At 41.6% G+C, this 21,123-nt stretch overlaps 1 protein-coding gene across 1 annotated transcript; it reads right to left on the bottom strand.

Annotated features, from left to right (window-relative positions):
- Window positions 1–6: 6 nt before the first annotated feature.
- LOC109973576 (immunoglobulin superfamily member 22) lies at window positions 7–15,980 on the bottom strand. The gene is made up of 25 exons (XM_020623277.1): window positions 15,906–15,980; window positions 15,414–15,548; window positions 14,564–14,697; window positions 13,484–13,583; window positions 13,319–13,355; window positions 12,817–12,988; window positions 12,462–12,575; window positions 12,209–12,371; window positions 11,633–11,745; window positions 11,228–11,390; window positions 10,198–10,482; window positions 9,971–10,095; window positions 9,604–9,745; window positions 9,099–9,306; window positions 8,927–9,015; window positions 8,542–8,844; window positions 7,523–7,696; window positions 7,040–7,168; window positions 6,614–6,910; window positions 6,410–6,498; window positions 6,099–6,291; window positions 5,665–5,967; window positions 5,421–5,569; window positions 5,105–5,285; window positions 7–5,007 (listed from the first exon to the last, which is right to left on the bottom strand). The coding sequence occupies exons 1-25, from the start codon at window positions 15,910–15,912 to the stop codon at window positions 4,940–4,942; spliced, it is 3,873 nt and encodes a 1,290-aa protein (XP_020478933.1). The 5' UTR covers window positions 15,913–15,980; the 3' UTR covers window positions 7–4,939.
- Window positions 15,981–21,123: the final 5,143 nt, after the last annotated feature.

The following is a 21,123-nucleotide window of genomic DNA, read 5'->3' as shown; positions in this document are numbered from 1 at the left end:
CTTTCATTTGTTTCACCCACTGCAAACATTTTAAGTTAGAATGAAGCGTCTTAATGAATATTTAAGAAGTATACTGTAACTCCAGATGTCTACATAATGTATATGCTTGTGTGAGAGCGTGGGTCTTAGCTGTTGAGCAAATGTCTCTGTACTTGTGACCAATCAAAACTAACTCAAAGCCAGAAATGCTGTGAACCATCATAGTTTATATGGAGCAGACATACTACTGGGTAACATTAATGTATTCTCACAAGGCTCTTAAACCTGTCTTCATACCCATCACCTCTTTAGATTGGTTACATCTTTGTTTTTTTTACAGCATCCCCTGAATCCCCACCTATGTGTTGTCATTTAAGGATGATCTTAAGTTAGTATGTGATTGGGTAGATTCAAACTGGGGGATATTTTTTCTTAGTGTTTCATTTTACCTAAATAGAGAGCACTTCCACAGTTGAGCACTTGACTGTACCCTTCCTCTAAGTATATATGACTTGCTTGATGATTAATACAACTAACACATATATTGGAAAGAAAATTTAGGTTATTACAAAATGTTCACCATTTGAAAGTATTGATCACTAATCGAAACTAGCAAAATGACACCCTCTCTGTTCAATCCAAGTACACCTACATATGACATATTGTGTTGTGTATATAAAACAGAAAAGAAACCCCGGTGTGATATATCTCTTCTACTGGGTCAGTGACCCCTGGAGCTGTCGGTAATACACCCAGATACGCACAAAAAAGTGCAAACGCATCAAAATGTGTTTATGCTTCACATCAGCCACCATGACAGATCTGCAGGCAGACCATGGTGGTGACATGGCAAGTTTGTTTTTTTTTGTTTTTTTTCCAACAACAGTAACACACAGTCTTAGTCTGACCTGGAGAGGCACTCATATCAAGCAGCTATTCTTGTCTGCTGCTTTGTTCCTCAATCTCCCTTTGAGCCTGTCAGCAAGATATTTCTGCTTTGTCAGTCAGAAGTGTTTCATCAGTCCATCTGGGTGACCACTTGTCTTCTGTTGCATGTTTTAATTTGTCCTAGCATTGAAAGTCCCACCCTGTAGTACTCTCTCTCTCTCTCTCTCTCTTCTCATCTCATCCAGCTCACCAGCAGAACTTGTTCAATCAACAGCCTGTGAGATGAATGACATCTACAGAGGCTTGCCAGCAGACATGCATTTGTCTGCTGATTCTGTCTTAAATCAGGGTTCAGTGGAGGAGAGATGCTGGTTAACGTGACTGACTGACTGTGGTGTTCAGCCTAAAGTCAAACCATGAGCGGTTGATGAGGTTGAGTGAAGCAGTCATACTCATCATTAACGTGAGCAATTAATGTACAGTAAGCACTATTTTCTTTGTCCTCTGCCACATAAAGCCTGGCTTTTGTTCCTGTGGTCTAATGGCTACACGCCAGAAGACAGGCTTTACTTTGAAGTATTTCTGAGATTGTTTGCATGGGCCAGCCCACACTTTGGAAATTGATTTTCTGATATACGAGTGGTATCCTGCAAAGCAAAGAATAAGCTAAAATACCATGTGAGTCAGAAAGCTGACAGTTAGTAGGCATTCTGTTTCTTCTTTGTTTCTGTTGTTATTTGACTGGACACAGATAACCAAAGCTGAAAGCCTAACAGAAAACTGACCTTGTTTCACTGTGTGGATCTTGTTTGCATTAGAGCCCTCTCGTGTATCAGACTTTTGTCCTGCAGGAGACAGACGGTCACTCTTGATGATACAGGAGGGCTTTGGCCTTCCACTTAGGAAGGTTATTGTTGAATGATACTGTAGCTGAATTTAGGTGAGGAGGTGTAATATGACACATGGGGCAGGACTCCCTTTCCATCTGGCCCATTAGCTGCCCTGTCCCCCCACAGATGGCAGGCTAGCAGGTGCATCACTTTACCTCAGCCTGTCAGCAGCCTTTGGTTCACAGCTTTGTGTATGCAGACAAAAGGGAATGTGGGAGGCCAGCCTGGTATAGCCTACGCTGTGAGTAATGAGCTGGAACCAATAGCTGTTGTAGTAGAGGGCCTGTGGTTTCACTTGGTCCTCTGAATAAGTTGGCACTTTTCTTTGATTGAAGGTTTTTTCTCTCTTTCTCTTTACTGTTGTTGTTGTTTTTTTTTGTTGTGCTGTGCCCGTTATTATGCAGGTGATGACATTCAAAACATAGAGCTGTAATGTTTGTATATCTTATGCATGACAAGTAGGTTGAAGTGAATCCTCATCATCAGTGTATTGATTGATCGCCATCTGTGGTGATGGAAAAGTGCACGCTACACATCCAAGTGTTTTTGTACTGCGACTGACAGTTGTCCAACATCAGTGAGAGTACGAAAAGTGAAATAATCCCATCTTCTCTTCGTAATACTAATCTGAATCTACTGTGTGCTGCACTTTTCTGCACCGATACCCAAGACCAGTTGATCTCTCCTTAAAATCTGCAGCTATAGTGTTTAAACCAAAATGATTGTGTGCTCTGCTCTTTCAGTTTCTTTCCTTAAGAGATAAAACACAAATTACAGTTTTGTTTTGATTGTTTATGGTTTAAACACGAGAATGGGACTCATCAAGGTTTGAGAGAATCAGCAGTGTTCTTTAAAAGGCATTAATTGCTCTTGAAGTGTTATAGACCTTTATATATAAATACTTTTTAAAAAGTGTTATCCTTTTTATTTGCATAAAAGCAGCCCCACAATGTTTTTGTTGCCTGTCACTGTTGGAAAACCTGGGTTTGTTTTCCACAAACGGGTCCATTATAATGCATCATTTGACTTCATTTTTGAACAGAAGTTTTTCTTATTTTTGTTCTCTGATATACCTTTGCTTGTTGTCCTTGATTTTCAGTTTGTGACTCATTTCTTTAATGACTGTAGAGATAAAATAGTTTATTTGCTGTAGTGAAACTGCAATGAATGTGAATAGCAATTCAGAAAGAAATAATTGCAATTACAATGCAACTTCAACATAACAGCCTTTGGTCTTTCTTGTTTGTTTTGTTGTTTCCTAGAATCAAAAGGTATTAATTTAAAGTGTTAGCTAATATTTATAGCTGTTTGGGGATTTGTGTTTCCACAGAAGCCACTGGCCCTCAGCAGCAGCCATTAATGCAGAAAGGGCACTCTATTGTCTGGCAGAGGTAGAAAATGGCTTTCAACAGCCTTTAACCCCATGGAAATTCATCCAGACTGCTTCCACTGAAGCTCTCTCTCTTCCCATTTCTGTCTTCCTCTTGCCTTTATTTGTTATATCTGCTCCTCTATCTCCCCTATTTCTTAAACTCACACACATGCTTCACATCTCATACTGTGTTCCTGTAGGAACCGTGCCAGTTCTCTCCAAATGTGTCTCATTCATTCACAGCCAAGGTCTTGCCATCAAAAGAACTCCAGTCTTCGATGAAAACGAGGCACCTCTGTAATGGCCTTTATTAAAACAGGCCTGGAGAGAGACACTTTAACAGAAATTAAAAAGCTGATGTTGAATCTATGAATAAACATGTAAGACACTGCAGAAATTTCAACTGCAATTTACTGCATATTGGAAAAAAGGTTTCCATCCAGTACCTCTCAAGTAGTCTGAATGCAATGCAATGCAATATAACATAAGGAAAAAGTTCCTTTTTGGTGCAGCAGTCTTTAGTTTCTGTTAAATACCTAGATTGACTATTCAGACTTTCACTCCAAACCACTTCCACCTTATTGTGCCTTTGCTGAGAAGTGAAGAGGCAGAAGGAGTCAGTGACGTCAGTTTAGTGCCTGTTGGGGCTTAATTGGTCTGAACCTGGCAACCTGACACTGCCAGTCTCTTGGTGGCTCTATAGAAATGGAGTCTGTGGGAGCCAGTATAGTGACATCAGTAAAGAGAGGGGTTGTAATCTCTTTTTGTCAGTTTGGCAGGTCATCACCAGACCACACTCACTCTCTCAAGCAGCAGCAAACAGATGCTGTTAGTCCCCTTTAGTCTGAGAGGAACCATCACACAATGCAGCTGCAAAGTATTACGGTAGGTCATTTTTTGTGTGGTTTCTACACAATGCATCCAAATTGAATTATCACAGGATCAAGTAAAATCTATTCAAATCATACTCGATAAACATTGTTGGCCTTTTTAAATATAATCACCTAATGTTAAGACAACACAGCAGGAGTGATTCTAAACATACAGACAAGGCTAGTGAATTCTTTAAGGGTCAAACACTTGACATGATAAGTTGATCACCTGGCCTCAATCAAACTAAGCATATGTCCTTTGCTAAGGACCAAGCTGATTGCAACACTGTAAACTAAAAAGGATTCAGCATCTACACAACTCATCTTATATGGATGGTATCCTTGGAGCCAGCAACTTAACCTGGCTGTGTTTATATGGTGCTTTATGTTTAATTTTTGTTTAGAATTTTATGCGCAGACATACTTGATTTAGTCTACTTGGTTGACATGGCATGTGGTCTGTTACAGCAAAAATATTCTAGTTAGGAGGAAGACCTGGGGATGAAAGTCAAATTCTGTTATAGAGAGAAGTGCATTTGTGACTTGGAGAGAAAGGACAATCTCACTGGGTGAGTGATCTGACTAATGAGTAAAAAACCCCTCCAAACACAAAAAGTCTAAATTTGCTCCTGGAGCAGGGTTTCTGCACAAATATGGGGGAGGGTCTGCCCTCTTGTGTACATTTGATGACTTAGCAGTGCCAGGAAAACTAAAAGCAGGTTGAAAAATGAACAAACACAATTTTACCAAATAAAAAAAAAAAAATCAATCAAAGCAGAAATTTAAGACAAAAAATCTGATTTATAGAGGTTCAATGTCCTCAAAATGTAACCCTAGCTAAGTTTGATTGAGGTTATTCTAAGTGGCAATGGTATGTGTGACACCTAAGGTCAGCAGCCAATGAAAGTGCAGCTGCATAGCAACATTTCAAACAGACCTTACAGAATAAACTTCTTTTTGTTTGCCTGGCTGGCCAGGTTGTCCAACAGACTCTTGTCATCCTTATCTGGAAGACATGACATGACAAAAATTTGTTAAAGAAGGCAACATTAACTTTTTGTATTAATCCATGATTCCCTCCTTTCCTCTCCCTCAAAGCCTACCAAATACCATCAGGTTACAGGAGCATTTTGCCATCCCCAGTAGGTTCTCCAAAACCAGGGTATATTTTCCACTATCTTGGGCTCCACAGGTAGGGATGACCAGCGTGCACACTCCGTTGGCTGTGCTGTGCCAGAACCGAGGGGAGTCGGAGATCTTTGATTCCCCTTTATACCAACAGGCCTACACAGGGGAATTGCCAAAACTATTCTTACTTAAGAGGACTTGGGGATGATAGATGTTTTAATCATTAATGCACATGTGTATGTTATGAGCAGATGCACAGCACTGTGATCTCAGCAGCCATTTCTTTTATACCTGCGGAGTTGGCATTCCCTGATAGGCGCAGCTCATGGTGCAGTCATATCCTCTGCAGACAGCGTGGTCCTTCAGTGGCAGCAGGAAAGTAGGCTTCACCTGGCGCGGTGGTGAGACGTATTGCTTCAGCTTAAGGCTGCTGATGCACTCTTAGAAACAGATGTGCACATACAGACAAAAAGGTAATTAACTAAACACGCATTTGACATTATCAATGGCATGATGCAGAACTCAGATGTCTCACCTTTGTCCTTGGCAATGATGAGAGGTTCCTTTGAGTCCAAGGGATCACTGTCCCCAGTAGAGTTTTGTGCAATGACCCTGAAGTAGTATTTCCTCCCAGGAAGCAGCCCAGTGACAGTATACTTGCTGCTGAAGACACGCTCAGCCACAGTGAACCAGGATGTCGTACTGGTGTCTCGTTTGAGGATGATGTAATGTGCTCCCTCATCATCATCAGCCAGATCTGGGGTGTGATCCCACTGCAGGGTCACGGTCCCTGGGACCTCCTCTTCCAGGCGGAGGTTCTTTGGGGGTCGAGGAAAGTCTGGTGAAAGGAGGACAATGGTGAAAAAAATGTACACATTAGAATAGCTTCATATTTGTCCTTATAGAATATGGAAATGTCCACAAAGCCACCAAAGCATCTTTAAAATTTAACATATACATGCCACTTACCTGTAACCCTGACATTCACATCATAATCAGCCTGTCCATAATCATTTTTCAGGTTAACATGGTAGACACCAGAGTCAGATCGCTGAGAGGAGGAAATGAAGAGCTGGGAGTGACTCTTGCTCTGGGTGATGACCTCTCTGCCTGTAGTGAGGACCCCATCCTTGAACCAGGTCACCACTGGGGGAGGTGAGGCCTGCAGGTGAAAAGAAGGGAAAGGTAACATTTTGTTTTGCTAGGAAATACAGAGTGCATGCTACTCTTGTGGCTCAATGGAAAATCACTAAATTCTGAGTAGATCGTCATTGTCTTACAGTGAAGCTGAAGACAAGGCAAAGTGTTGTTCCAGCTCGGATCACCATCTGGTTCTTCAACTTTCCCTGGAGATCAAACCTGGGTGCCACTGCACAGGAAGGCACAAAATGACAAAGCAAAAATAAAAGTAACAAACAGGGACAAAAGCCCATGAGTAAAAGTAACAAACAGGGTGAAACCACAAGAAAATGTAGTTATAATACCAGGTGGAGGCATGGCCAGTACACCCTCTGACAGCTCAATGGGCCCCCCAACCCCTCCTTCATTGACAGCCCGGATACGGAAGTGATATTTCATCCGCTCCTGAAGTCCTCCAACAGTGAAGGCAGTACCAGTGACAGGGAGCTTAGTGGCTTTCATCCACTCTTTAGCATCTTCGGGGCGAACCTCTATGATGTAGCCTGATGGTTCATCTCCTTGCTCTGGAGGTGTCCAGCTCAGAGAAATGGATGAGCTTGCGGAGTCAGACACCCACAGTTTGCTCACCAGGCTAGGGGCTCCTACAAGGACAAAAACAGACTTTACATTACATTACATTGTTTTACATGACGTTAATTACACAGTTCAGATAATACTAATCCAGAGAGATAAGGAGACAAAGAAAATTAAAGAGTCAACGAAGGACTCACGTATTGGGTCTTTGGCCAGCACAGCATTCGAAATGGTGCTAGGACTGCCTGCTCCAGCCCTGTTTTCACTGGTAACTCGGAACTCATACTCCACATCATCCACCAGCCCATCCACCATGAATTTTGTATCTTAAATTAGTAATATATACACCAGTGTCATACAAGAAATGCAACCAAAACAGAAGATGTATGTACTGTCAAAAAAAAAAAAAAGAGTTTAATGTTTACAGTCACGTATTGTGTTGATGCATGACAAAACACTATATCCTTACTCAGGCGTGCTGCTAACAAAATGTGTACACACAGCCTATAACAGTAAGAATCGGCTGACTAGAAAATGAAAGAGTACACTACCAGTCAAGGTTGGATGAACTTTCCCATTCAATTCAATGGGAAGTTATCAACTGTTGGTGTATATCAAATATATAGTAACTGGATAGGACAACAAAACATGATGTCTTGAGATACAGCCCAGAGTCTGACCTGTCAGCAGCTCTTTATTGACCTGCACCCACATGTTGCTGCCCTTTTTCCTCCTTTCCAGAATGTAGCCCAGAACTGGGGCTCCTCCGTCATAGGATGGAGGTGCCCAGCTCACGGTCATGGTGTTCTTAGTAATATTAGACACTTGAGGCTGGGAGGCTGTTCCTGGAGGCTCTGGGGAAGTGATTTTAAACAGGATGGGATTTGATTAAATTTGTATTTTGAGCATGTAACAAATAATAAAAATGAGAAGAAGAGGAAAAAAGACAACCATTAAGATGAAAAGCAGTAATGCCTTTTTCTCACCCCTCAGACCATTTTTAACATATCTTTTTAAGATGATTTATATTTCTTCCCCTCTGGACGGGGCTACAGAACACTGTATGCCAAAATAACCAGACCAGTATCTTCCCATGCACCATCACTCTGAGCAGTTAACTATGGCTGAAGCAACAGGACTCGGCAAAAACTGTAAATGGTACCGCTACACGCACCAGTCTGATAGCTCTAAATGTGTGTGCATGTATATAATGTTCGTGAATGCTGCTTCTCCTCCCTCTCCTGCCCTTCCCCTACATTTGATTGCACTATCTTGTTGTCTGTTGCCTAAAACACACCCAGCCTGTGCCTGAGATGAATTCCTTGTATGCTCAACATACTTGACAATTAAAGCTGATTCCGATTCAAGCCATTCCACAATTTCACCCAACAGATGGTCTCTTCAACGTGGTGTGCACAGTGCTTTTTTAAATTAAAACTTCCTCTAAGGTTGTAACCCCCCTTGTGATCTGTGAATATTTGTGAGATGCAAAAGATGAAGAGCATGGAATGTATCTGGCAAAGAAGGTGAGTTTGACAGTGAAATAATAAGCTTAATGATTGTGATGATAATTACAAGGAACTGAATAATGATGAGAATAATGATTGTGATTGCAAATCTCGCCTCTGGATCCCTAAGACACTTAGATTTCATGAACGGTGATTGTGATGGTGATTATTTATAGAGTAAATTTGCTCACCTATGGGCTCTCCAGAGCAAACCTCCTCTGTCTCAAGAGGATCACTAATTCCCTCTGCATTGACAGCTCTGATGCGATACTGATATGTCTGGCCCTCTTCCACTTTGTCATCACTGAAGACGGTGGTGCTGCTGTCCACCTCGCCAACCCTGGTCCAGGATTTCTTATCTGCTTTGCGCCGTTCAATCACAAAACTGGTTACCTGGTTACCCCCGTTATCACGGGGAGCCTTCCACTTCATCGTGATACACTTTCCTGATAGCTCAAGGAACTCTACTTTCCCTTGAGGAGGCCTTGGGTGGTCTAGAGAAGGTGGTAAAAGATGAGTTAGGCATTTCAAATCTGCTTTGGCTTTTATTGCCAAATACTTTGTGTTGTCACTCACCAATCACGTTAAGGTGCAGGTTGGCAACAGCAGTGCCACAGTCGCTCTTCAGACGGAGCATAATTGCACCACTGTCTTCTCGCACACATCTAGAAAACAGTCAAAGGGAGAGGATATATTTAGAAATGTCTATCTGTGTTTTAAATGGTCTAAATTTAATCTGCTTCCTCACCTGCTGAGCACCAGTGAGGTGCCATCGGCTGTCCTCTCCACCTTGGTCCTCTCATCCTCTATGACTTCTACCCCATCCTTGTACCAGGTGACCTTGGGAAGCGGTTTCCCTTTGAAGGGAATCTTTATGGTAGCTGTCTGGCCTGCCTTCACAGTAACAGGCTCGGCCCCCAACAAGTCCAGAACAGAGGAATCAATCTCTGGAGGGTCTAGGAAACAGAGTTTTCAATCGGTTTTAAAATATCTTTATTTACATTTTTTTAGTAAGGTTTTAAATTGTTTTGGGTACTGCAGTTGAACAGCCACAGTGTAGGTTCTGTAAATGTCTCATTTTGTCAGCTTCTAGTGGTAGTATCAAAAAGACACTGTGGAAACAGGATGACACGCTGCCATCCAACATAACACACCAGCCTGGATTTAAACATCCACATGATGTTTGATGCTGTGAGCATCTGTCCTTCCTGTGAATACATATCCAAATATCAAATACAAACACATACACTGACCTGCAACAGTGAGCACAGCCTCGCTCTCAGCTCCCTTTGCTTTGAAGGTGTACTTGCCCTCATGGGCTTCAGTCAGGCCAGAAAAGACCAGCTTGTGGACAGCTCCCTGTTTGACCACCTGAACCCCACTCAGCTCTGAAATCTGTAACACCAAAGACAAAACAGAAACTAAATGCTAGAGTTGATTATAAAAGGTGGTCATGAAGTAAATGAAGAGATTTATTGTGATTAAATATTTAGGTTGCTTATTATTTGAAAAACACACTTTCTTCCATTGAGGTATAAGAACCAAAGATTATCTATAGCAACTGACAGAAGAAGGATGCGGCTGAGGACTTCAACACTTTCATCCTGTCTTATCTCTTACCTCCACTCCATCCCTCAGCCACACTCCATCCACCTTCTCATCATCAAGAACAACACACAGCTCTGTAGAAGAGCCTGTGGGACACTGAGCATCTGACAAACCACTCTTCACTGAAGCAAAACGCTCTGGTAACAGACAAAGACAACAAGCCTAATTAGGGTCTTATTTAATAGTCAGTAACAATCTAATGTTAGACCCTAAACAATCTGGCTGACACATAACGTTACCATCCACGGTCAGATTGGCAGAAGTGACATATTTGTGTGGGTCATTGTCCTGAGTGCAGACAACTGAGTACTCTCCCTCATCTGTCAGCTCACAGTCCTCAATGATAACCTCTGCCCTCCTTCCCTCATGCATGAAGATGTAGCGACGGCTTGCTGTAATATCACACCCATCCTTCAGCCACTGAATGTGCACATCCTTGGAGCTCATCTCACATTCCAGATGGGCCTTGCCTCTCTCCTGTACATGGGTGTTCTTCAAGTGGCTGGTAAACGTGATGGGAATCCCTGGATATAGAATTTTAAAAAACAAGAATAACAGGAGGAGAATCACTTCTTGGTTTGTTTGGCCTTCATCAGCATGCTCCACTCCAAAGTGTGTGCTAATGTCTGTACTATAAACACATGCAAAATTAATTAAATATAGAATTTAAAATAAAAAAAAAACTAATTACAGGGTGGAACCAGATTTTAATTGTGTGTTACTGTATATTTAATCCCTTCAAACAAAGTCGGCCTTCATAATAGAATTATAGTTCAAGAACAAAAAAGATAATCTACTCATACCTGGCTGTTAATTTACATAGCCTCAACTGCTATACTGCTGTTCCTACAACCCCAGAGGACAGCCACACGTCCTCGTGAAGATATTTACATGCCCCAGCTTGCACCTTAGGCAAGTAAGCATCTTGTTAGACAGAGCCGTAATAAATGAGCTTGTTGTAAGGAGGGATTTGTTTGGATTACTTTTAACTCAGCACTAGGGGGAAGGATTTATTATGCTATGTCTTCATATGGAACAGAGAAGTTGATGTTGTTTAGCCTAGCTATGAAGGAGTGAAAACTCTAATCTCAGGGGAAGAAAACTGCTCCTCTCCACTGAATCTGAAGGGAGTTTGTTTCTTTAGAAATGTACAATCTACTAAAGTAGAAAGACAGTCTTTTTAGGAAAAACAAAACAAAACATTTAAAAAAAAACAGCATACATAAAAAAATTTTATGACAGAAAAGCCCATGAAATGCTTGTCCATACGTTCAATGAAAAGTGGCACAGTGGCCGTGAGGTCTCCGATGCTGATGGTGTAGTCTCCAGTGTCACTGACTTTCACATCCTTAATCTTCAAGGTGTAGGTCAGGCCATCCTCAGACAAGGACACGTCGAACTTTTCATCTCTTTTTACTTCCTTTCCCTTCACCTGCAAGGACACCAACACTTCTGGGAAAACATCCCATAATCCTTTTGAATCATGTGGTTCTCCCTTGTGTCCATATCAACTTAATACTGACAGTACGTGTGTTTTTTTCATCTTTGAATTATTTTGAGTAAATGCTAAAAAATTCTAGAAAGTTACCTAGACATCCCATTTTTAACATCTTCTCCTTGATGGTAAAAGTGTAATTAAGCTGTTCTGTGTGTATTTGTGAGTCACATACAAACCTTCCAGATGAGTGGTGCATCTGTCTTCTTGGAGAGACGGATCTCAAACATGGCAGTCTGGCGCTCTGTCACTTTCTTCGGCTTGAAGTCAGACAGGAATTTCAGAGGTTCATCTGAAAGTGAGACAGAACACAGTAAGGCTTTGTCTTGATCTAAAGTGTATAGACTAGGTGATGTAAACACCTCAGTAAAAAGTATTCTATGTCATATAACAGTATTTGTAAGCTACAAAAGCTGTCTGGCAATCAAACTTTGATATGTGATTGTTAAAAGAAATGAGTGACATACAGAAAGGGAAACTGACACTGAATGGAAGGAATAAAAGTGTAAATGCAAAACAAAGTCATGCACACTGGCAGGTCCTTATGTTCACATAAAAACTGTTCTCATCTGTTAAGTCTAACAAGTCCAAATAACAGCACTTGACAGAACACCACATGGCACAGGTGCTGAGGTGTGCAAATGACAAGGAGAATAGAGTGTATTTAAACAGGGAAAGCGACACTAAGAGCAGGTAAATGTGATGACATCGTCTCTCGAGCAGTGGGGAGGACTTCGCTCCTGTTCTGCACTTGCCTATGACGCTAAGCCTGGCTGACAGTCTCTTGTCTCCGACCTGCAGGGTGTAGGTGCCCATGTCACTGAGGCTCACGCTAGAAATGCACAGCATGTGCTTGGTTCCCATCTGTTTCGCTTCGTATTTCCCATGAGAGTATTGGAGGCGCAGCAGTTCGGCACCCTGAATTGTAGACAATGAGTGGAGAACTCACAAGTGGTATATGTAAAGGGAGCAGCCATATTTGACATCAGACAGGTGGATAGAGTTTACCAGAAACCACTGCATTCTGATGTTTGGGTCCTTCAGTTCCAGGATGGTGTCAAAGATGACGTTGGTGCCAGCTTTGGCGGTGATATCCTCCAGTGGCTTCAGCACACGCACCATCTGGTAAAATACCAAATGATCAAACACTTATTTTCATATAAGTAAACCACAATAATGACACTATAACATATGTTCCCATTTTTCTTACTATGTGACTGTGTTGCCATAGTTGTGCTGTGGGACAATAAGCTTTTTTATTTACAGGTCTTCTCTCTAAGTTGTTTTTCCTATTATATCCCAAACATTTTCTTTCTTATGTGGAGCTGTGCATGTGAATAAGCTCCCTGTATGACAGACACACCTCCACCTCCTCTTTCTTCTTCATCTCCTTCAGCTTCTTGAGGATGCCTCTAAAGTCAGTGAAGCCGTACTCGGCGCAGATCCTCTCGTAGTCCTTCTTGTCAGCTCCAGACAGGATCTTTAACATTTCTTCCTCTGTAGGCGGCTTCTTCTCTTCTTTCTTCTCTACACTGCTGCACATGGAGAAAGATCTCAGAAAGGAGGTTTGCATTAATATAGGTCAATGCCAGGCTTGTGTGCATGTATGTCTGATAGAATGTCTGACAGTGTTAGTATGCCAGTATATGTGTGATGACAGCTCATAAAGCATCTTCCTTTGCCCCTGCAGCAACACTGATGCACAGTGGAGCTCTTTAGATCCTGTCCTGTAGATATTTCTGGATGTATGCAAAAGAAAAAAAAAAGAAAAAGCTTCTGAAGGTGGATCAGGGAGAGCTCCATCACACCCTGACAGGTAAGGGGAGTGTGATGATTTGTACTAAACAACAGGCTTGTGTTCCAACCGTTTCTTCAGCATCTTTTTGAAGTCCAACGCTGGGTCTAGAAATAATAAAAGAGAAAGTCAGGCACTGTGTGAAAACAACACATAAACTAAGTGGAAGACTTCTAAATAACTATCAGGACTAGGAAACATTGCACAACGTATTATATGAAATGGCAAGACTCACTCTCTGTAACGATGAGGGATATTGAGTAAGTGGCTTCTCCATGCTTGTTGGAAGCAATGCACTTGTAGACATCGGCATCCTCCAGGGCCAGCTTTTTAATCTGAAGTGCGGAAAATGCAGTACAAGTTACATTCAATGGAATCAGATGGTTTACTTGATGCTTACTATTTAAAAATATCATTACATGGCCCAGGCACTTCCCACTGCAAATCCTACTGCAATACTGAATTTAAGCAAAAGGAGGCAGTGCCACACCAGAATTATACAGTAAACATTTATGGCTCCAACTTAACAGTCATCCCTCACAAGAGAAACAGATGGCAAGGGAAGATGCATATGTCAGCACCCACAAGTTAATTGCTTTATAATAGCTGTTTAAGCTTCACTTAAGCTCTCCGGCTGGTACAGAGAAAGTGCTAAATCCACTCCAGAGTAGTTATAGATAAAAGGATCACCGAGAGTTCTACTTTTCCTCATGATGCATGGTGTGCTGTTTAAGTTGACAGCACCGAGATGGCAGAGCCCTCTGGCTTAACGTTAGGCTTTGCAGAGCCGCTGCACTGTTAGAGTTTGTTATGGCTACGTTCACCTTTTAAAGCATGTGTACCTCCACATGAATAGATATTGGTGCTCCAATCGCACTATAATTTTAGGAAAAAAGTGACATCTATATATAGATGTGGTGGACATCTTGTAAACGTAAAGCACTGCTAACTGCCATCAATGAAGCAACCACAGAACTCAGACATGTAAAAGTACATGTACTACTTAAAGTGCTGTGTGACTGAAATGATATAAACACAGAGTTGGCTAAATTTCTGGAACATCTGTTTAACGGTTAGTCACCATACAGTATATAAAACAGCACAATGGAGGTGAACAAAGTGGTTCAGCTTCTTGATATGTTACATAAAATTTAAGACACTCAGTATACTTTAGCTCTGAATCAACACAAGCCTCGTTTTAGTGTCAGGACAGCTGTTTTCTTTAGTCGCAGGCTTGTTTTCAGAAGCAAAACCTGTCAGTGAAATTCTTTAATAAGCGAGGCTCACTATGAGCTGTATAGCCGTATTGTCAAACCTTGAGTATATGCTGATTGTTGATGTCGTAGAAAGAGTTAGTCGCATCCGACAGTGGGAACCCACTGGCTCGTTCCCAGCTAACACTGGGCTGGGGATTCCCTGTCACTTTGGCCTTGAACACCGCATTGTCACCTACAAACAACAGATCAGGTAGATAAGGTTAATGTATGTTATCTGAAATATTAGCTGATTGTTAGTTGTTTTTTAAGAAACAATTATGGCTTTTAAGTCATATTGGAGTGATAAGAATCAATGTTTAAGGTATATCAGATTAACTGTCCTCTCACCCTTTCCTGTTTTCCTTTTGAGACCAGTGAGTTTAAGGTCAGCCCTTGAATGCTAATGATATCGCTACTCTGCAGTGTTCTGCAAGGTCTGACAGGCTATCTTTTATAAGACTCTTATTCTATAATTCACAGTACAGCCAGGGTGAACAAGGCTCATACACCTACTGTTTATGCAGAACAGGTACTTGTGCTCAACAGAAGTAGCAAAGGTTTTTTTTTTTCATGGAGGTCACAAATATCACACAGATTCCATCACAGTATTTGTCCTCTGTAAGGACCTACACACATCCTCCATGTGGCTTTACAGCACCTCCACCCAAAGAGACAAATACTTATATATAACCTTATATACAGTATTACTGCAAACTTCTGCTTCCCTAATTTAGCTGGTGCCATCTGAAGTTTCTGGGCAAATCACGGGCAAGGATCTAAAATTAGCTTGCACGTATTTATAGTCCCAAGGGCCCACGGTTGTTTATAGTACCATGTGATTTTAGGGCAAGCAAAAGACACTGCTTGAATTTTCAGGTGCTGTGAGACGAAAGGAGCAGTTCACCTCACCCTCTTGGGCAGTGATAGGGCGCAGTTTCTCCTCGAAATCTGGGACAGACTCTCCCTCTGGAATCTGGGGGGATTTCTGTACCTGGCTGAAAGACTCCACAACAGCTGATGTCTTACGCTGGACACGAGGGTTCTCTGAGGGAGTATGAAGCACATTCACATCATAAAGTGCAAACAGGCAAAGCATGCTGAAGTAAGCTCACATGCAAATGTGATGTTATCATCATGATTTTCATTTTTGTTCCACTGTTAATTAGCCTTATTCCTGGTCTGTGTTTGCCCAGAAGCTTAATAAAATGCCAGCCTGACATCATTTAGTCCCCAGTATGCTCTGAGGTTTAAACATGGAAAGACAGTGTTTTGCCCAGCGGGACAGGTAAGAAGTCACAGTTAATGCTACAATTTTAATTCAATTAATCAATTCAGTTAATTTTGCTCATTGTAAAGATAACTCTAAAAGAGAACTTGGTGATTTTGATGGATGATTCAAACCTTCCATGGTCCTTAACAAGCCCTGAGAGACTTTTCTCAGCTTGGTGGTACTTATGGAGGAGCCAAAGGTGGAGGAGGCGGAGGAGGAGGATGTCTCCATTCTGCCCCCAGTGGCCTGGAGAAGCTCTGCTGCCATGATGATGATTATGTTCAGGTGGTGTTGGTGTGTGCCTGGCGGATAGACTGAGATGTGATATGGTAGTTTTAAAATCTTCTTTTTCTGAACAGGTTTGCATGTGTACTTGCTTGTGTGCGAGTGAATGTTTCCATACATGTACATGTGGGGAACACACGTCTTTGCTCTCTTTAAGTGATAACTAGGTTTGTGTTTCCAGAAGCATGCACTAAAAATGACTTTTCCTGTTCTCTGCTCCTTTCCTGCCCTTTCCTTACTCTACCCTGCTCCCTTCAAGAGCAACTACAATAGTCCTTTGCCTTTGCCATGCTCACACAAAGATCCAGTTAAAAAGGCAATCCACACACCTGCTGATGAAGCATTGTGTTTGTACAGCTAACAAACTGTGATCTTCCTCTCTTACTTTGAATTTGGATTCCTCTCTCATGCCAAGTTGGTGTGTATGTACAGTATGTCTTTGGCTGTGCATATATGCGTTGCCAGTATCCAAAGGAAGATTAGATGCATTACTACTGTTCAATGTCAAGTTCAAACAAGTGTCAAGCTCAGTCTAATTACACAATTTTCACTCCCTGTACGTACTTATGAAATATTTTTTTAACTCACATAAGGCTCGGTGTGTATAATCACATCAGTTGCAAAGCAGTAACCAAATACTGAACTGTTCTCTCAGTGACAGCCTAGTTTTTGCATACAAAGGTGACTTTACAAGTCAAAGGAACAATTAACCACAAGAATAATCTCTAAATGAAAAATGTAAATCCAAGAAGTATTTATTTTTCTTCCTGCACCAAATGCCATACATGTTGATGAGTTAATTCATTTTTTAAGCTTTGATATCTACCAAAGGGAATTGGTTTTCATTATGCCACAGCACCCTTTTTGATGGTATAAGCCTACAGTATGAAGGAGTAGCAAGTGATTAGCAGCTACAAAGTGCTAAACAGGTTGTTGTACAACACAAGAACAAGTTCCCTATAGCTCTCTGTCTCTTTGCTGTATCCTTGGTCTATCTCTCTCCCAGCATGCAAATTGCAAAAAGATTTTTGTTTCTTTTACTCCCCCAATGGCCCTATTATTTCAGAAAAAACAAGACATGCAGCCAACCAAACTTACTTGTGACAAAGCCTTTACTTTCTCACAGATTTATTCTATACCCCAGGTTTCTGGAATAACTGCCTCCTGCCCCAGTGTATCCTCTTATGATGTTCTTAATCCACACGCTGGTCCTCTCTCAGCGGGTTCCTGTCAGCTCGAACTCTGCTGCTTTTTTGGTTCCTTTTTGGTGGATGAGCAAAGGCTCGGGCATTCAGCTTGAACACCTGCTATGTCTTGTCTCTGGGCAAATAAGGCTCTGATCTGTTCTGGGTTTGCTGGGCCTCAATACATCATGTTAATATTTCCCACAGGTCAGTTAGTTTGAGGGTCCGCTGTGGGCTGTCTCAGACTATAACATTCTTCAAAGAGCATGTGGTGATGGAGTGTTTCCAGCAGGCTTTGCCTCTGAGACACATCTTCCTTTCTAATATATACTCACATTCTACATTATATACAATATACACTGTATTTTATAGTTTTAAACAAGACACTTCACACACCAAAGTACAGAACCTGTTGAACATTTGGGCCGGCTCCTCTATTATAATCTCACACAATGTCAGAATTGAAATTTAGGACATATTCCTTGTTTAATGGGCTTTAAACAAGCTCATCATTGGAGCTGGGTAATGCTCGAATGCTTTATGTCAAGTCTGGGCTACTTGTCATGGATATGCTCTTTGAGGTGGCAGCAGGGAGTACTTAAGTCTGAGTGTTGGGTCTGAGGAAAGATAGATACAGAGAAAGGAGAGACAGAGAAGCTTCTTCCCTCTAATCCTCTTTGCACTACACCTGGCTGGCATACTAACGATGGAGAAATGACCTAGATTTGTCTCTTAGCACATTCTCAACAGCACAGAACATAATGAATGAGTTGGGTGAATTTTACTTTGTGTGACTGCTGTTTTTTTTTCTGTCAGCATCGAATCAGAGAAAGAGGACAAGCATGGGTCTTAATGAAATAGATTCCAACATCACCGTGTCACTTCTTAGCTGTTTGAGCTTCTTCAGTCTTTTTGATGAATACAATCTGCAGCTGTCAACAAAAATCATATGTGTGCCGTATCTTGATACTTCCCTGTGACCATATCCTGTGAACAAACTTTATAAAAAAAAATGAAGAAGACATTTTACATGGCTACAGCTACAGTAACAGTGGCAAAGATATTTTATCCTCCACCTGTTCAGATGGTAATATAGCTTACTGTGTAATTCACTACAGCAAAGCACAACACCAAATCTAAAACCAGCTATTTGTAGAACAGCCAATTCCAGTAGCTGCAGATCTGCAGGGCAAACATTAATGTGGAGTAGTGAGTGTGTATGGGGTTGTTACTCTAGCTGTGTAGATGCAGTCAGGGAAAACACTGCAGAATGCTCTTTAATGTAACAGCAGCTGTAGCTATGTGATGTTAAATGTTCTGTCTGAACGGCATCTGTGGAGACATCCAGTTTTCAAATCTGTCTCACTGTATTTGGAAGAAACAGCTGCAGATGAGTGCATGTCTGACTTTGGTGTGTGTGTGTGTGTGTGTGTGTGTGTGTGTGTGAGAGAGAGAGAGAGAGAGAGAGAGAGAGAGGCTGGGCAGGAGCTAAATGCCAAAAAGTATGACTGTATATATATAACTGACTCTATCTATCTATCTATCTATCTGTCCCTCAATTATCATTTCTTCTCCCCATCTCCTGTTCTCCTACTTTCTAATCTGTAAAAATGGAGCTATGTCATTCCTCCAGAAGAAAATTCAATAGGGCACAGCAGAGCAGAAAGAAATGCCACTCCACTCCACCCCTGTTTAGGGAGGAGGAAGCTCAGGCACAGAGGGCAGCCAGATCTGATCCGGCGGGATGCAGGAGGCAAAACCTCTTAATCCCTGTGACATTTTATCTTATCCCTCCCATCAAAGCTGGTGAGCTGCTGTGCTGCCCAGGAAAAAGGAAGGTTGGAGTAGGGTGAGGAGGGTTTGTCAGATAATCAAGGGCAAGAAGGGAGGCAGACAGATATGAGGATGAAAAGACAAGGCTACCTTTGAAAATATCATTCACTTTAGACTGACAAAAGGCATCAAACGTGATTATCCCCAGTTTAATACATGTGCAATCATAACTGAGGTATATGTGTTAAAGAGAAGACAAAAACTGACAAACAGATGTTGGATTAGTCGAAGGACAGAAATTTTTAAAAGCTATCAATTGCTAATTAAAGTCACGATAGCCTCTATAAAGAGGCAACATTCTTTTTCTTACTTACCTGCTTCACATCTTATTTGTTCAAAACACCATCTTACTCTGTGATGGTGGACTCTGCATAGTCTCTGGTGATGCTGTGCCCCTCAGCTCTGCTCAGTGGTATCATAACTTCACTGCCACACTGTCACAACCGTCTGGACATTCACTCCTCCCTGTGGGCATGATCTCTGTAATACTGTTCTACTTCCATCAGCCCCCACCTTGAACCCCCTCTCTGTCCATATCATTCCACCACTTCCCCCTGGATTCATTCAGGCAGTAAGATCCCTGGAGGGTCAGACCAAGGTGCCAAATGTTTCTGAAGGCTTGAAAGAGAGAGGTTATGCAGAGAAGGAAAACAGCACGAGTACAAATTTTAAATAAAAAGAGACATGGCCCTGAATGTGAAAGTGTTTCAGATAATATAAATCTTTTCTCTAAGTAACTTTACACCTTGGCTAAGGTGCTGCTCACCAACAAATGGAGCCATATGGGGCAGGTGAAACTTTCTGTCTTCCTTTAATGTGAGTTAAAAGTGTACAAGTCCTTTGCTGTGCACAAATCCTTGCCTGCCCTTGGGTGAGACAGAAACAACAGAGGAGGAGGAGAAAGAGAATGTCAGGTCCATCGACTGAGTAGGAAAGAAACTTTTTTTGTCTTCAGTCTGACAAAAACAACTAAGATGGTCAAACATAAAGAGGAATAAAGCTGAGACCTCAGAAAGCCCATGATAATGTCCTTCAGTCAAGAAAAAAGAAAAAACCCCATAGGACTGTTTGATTACACACTTTGGATGACTTTCAAACCCAACGTGATGAAATACCTTCAGTTCTCCCTGCAATAGTCCAACCAAGGTGAATGCTGTGAAGTTTTTGTTTCTGAGTAAATGGTGTTTGGCTGAGGTCATTTTCTAACTACTCATTTCGATACGGCCCAGATGAATACCTAAGCATTTCATTTACTCCCAGTGTTTGCTCTGAAGATTACATTATTAATCCACAGAGGACAGAGGATTACAGCCTGTGGTCTGACTGATCCAGACGGCACAGTTGGGACAAAATAAATCGAGGTCATATTTTTATAGACTGGGTTTTGTGTCACTCGATTCTTTATCTACAGCCATAATGGCGTCAGTAGCTCCCCACCGCTGCAGCTGGGTGATTGGATGTGTATTAAACTGGAGATAAACGAATGCTTGATGCATACTGTCGACCTCAAGTGAATGATGTGTTAAAAGGAGGCCATGTTCTTTATAGGTTTATGTGAAAGGCCCAAACACCCATGGATTACCCTCCTTCTCAGTTAATCAGCCTGATCAGACATCTTCACGGTGGGGTTATATGACTGATATTCTCCTCAGTCCCTCATTGGGTGGAAACATTTATGCCTTTATTATTCCCAGTGTCCCAGTTCCTAATATATACTGCACAGTACTATATACAAATGTCTCTCGGGGGTTTTTCAACTGGTAAACAACAAATGTAACAATTTTATACTAACAGAAGTTGATTCTTGAATCATTAGAAGTTTTAACTTTAACCCGGTTCTTTTATCTGAAGACCCCAAGAAGTAACACTCAGGAAACAGGAATCAGCTCTAAGTAGATTTATTTTCTTCTGGTTAAATGCAGAGTTATTACAGCGCTGGGCTCTGAGAGATGACAAGTCTCCAAGAGCCTCGACAATCAAAAATCATTCACATTTATCTTCGCGGGCTGGGACTGCCCTGCACATGGGTGGTACGTTGCACGTCAAT

The sequence above is a fragment of the Monopterus albus genome, unplaced genomic scaffold, assembly GCF_001952655.1.
Source record: "Monopterus albus unplaced genomic scaffold, M_albus_1.0 scaffold295.1, whole genome shotgun sequence".
NCBI lineage: Eukaryota > Metazoa > Chordata > Actinopteri > Synbranchiformes > Synbranchidae > Monopterus > Monopterus albus.
This window is presented reverse-complemented; position numbering and strand designations above follow the sequence as displayed.

What these genes read in the sequence shown, in the direction of transcription:
- LOC109973576 (XM_020623277.1), bottom strand. An exon ending in TGCCAATCTGACCGTGGATG is followed by an intron (nt 10,096 to 10,197) that starts GTAACGTTATGT and finishes GTCTGTTACCAG; the next exon opens with AGCGTTTTGCTTCAGTGAAG. An exon ending in GCCTTGTCTTCAGCTTCACT is followed by an intron (nt 6,292 to 6,409) that starts GTAAGACAATGA and finishes TTTCACCTGCAG; the next exon opens with GCCTCACCTCCCCCAGTGGT.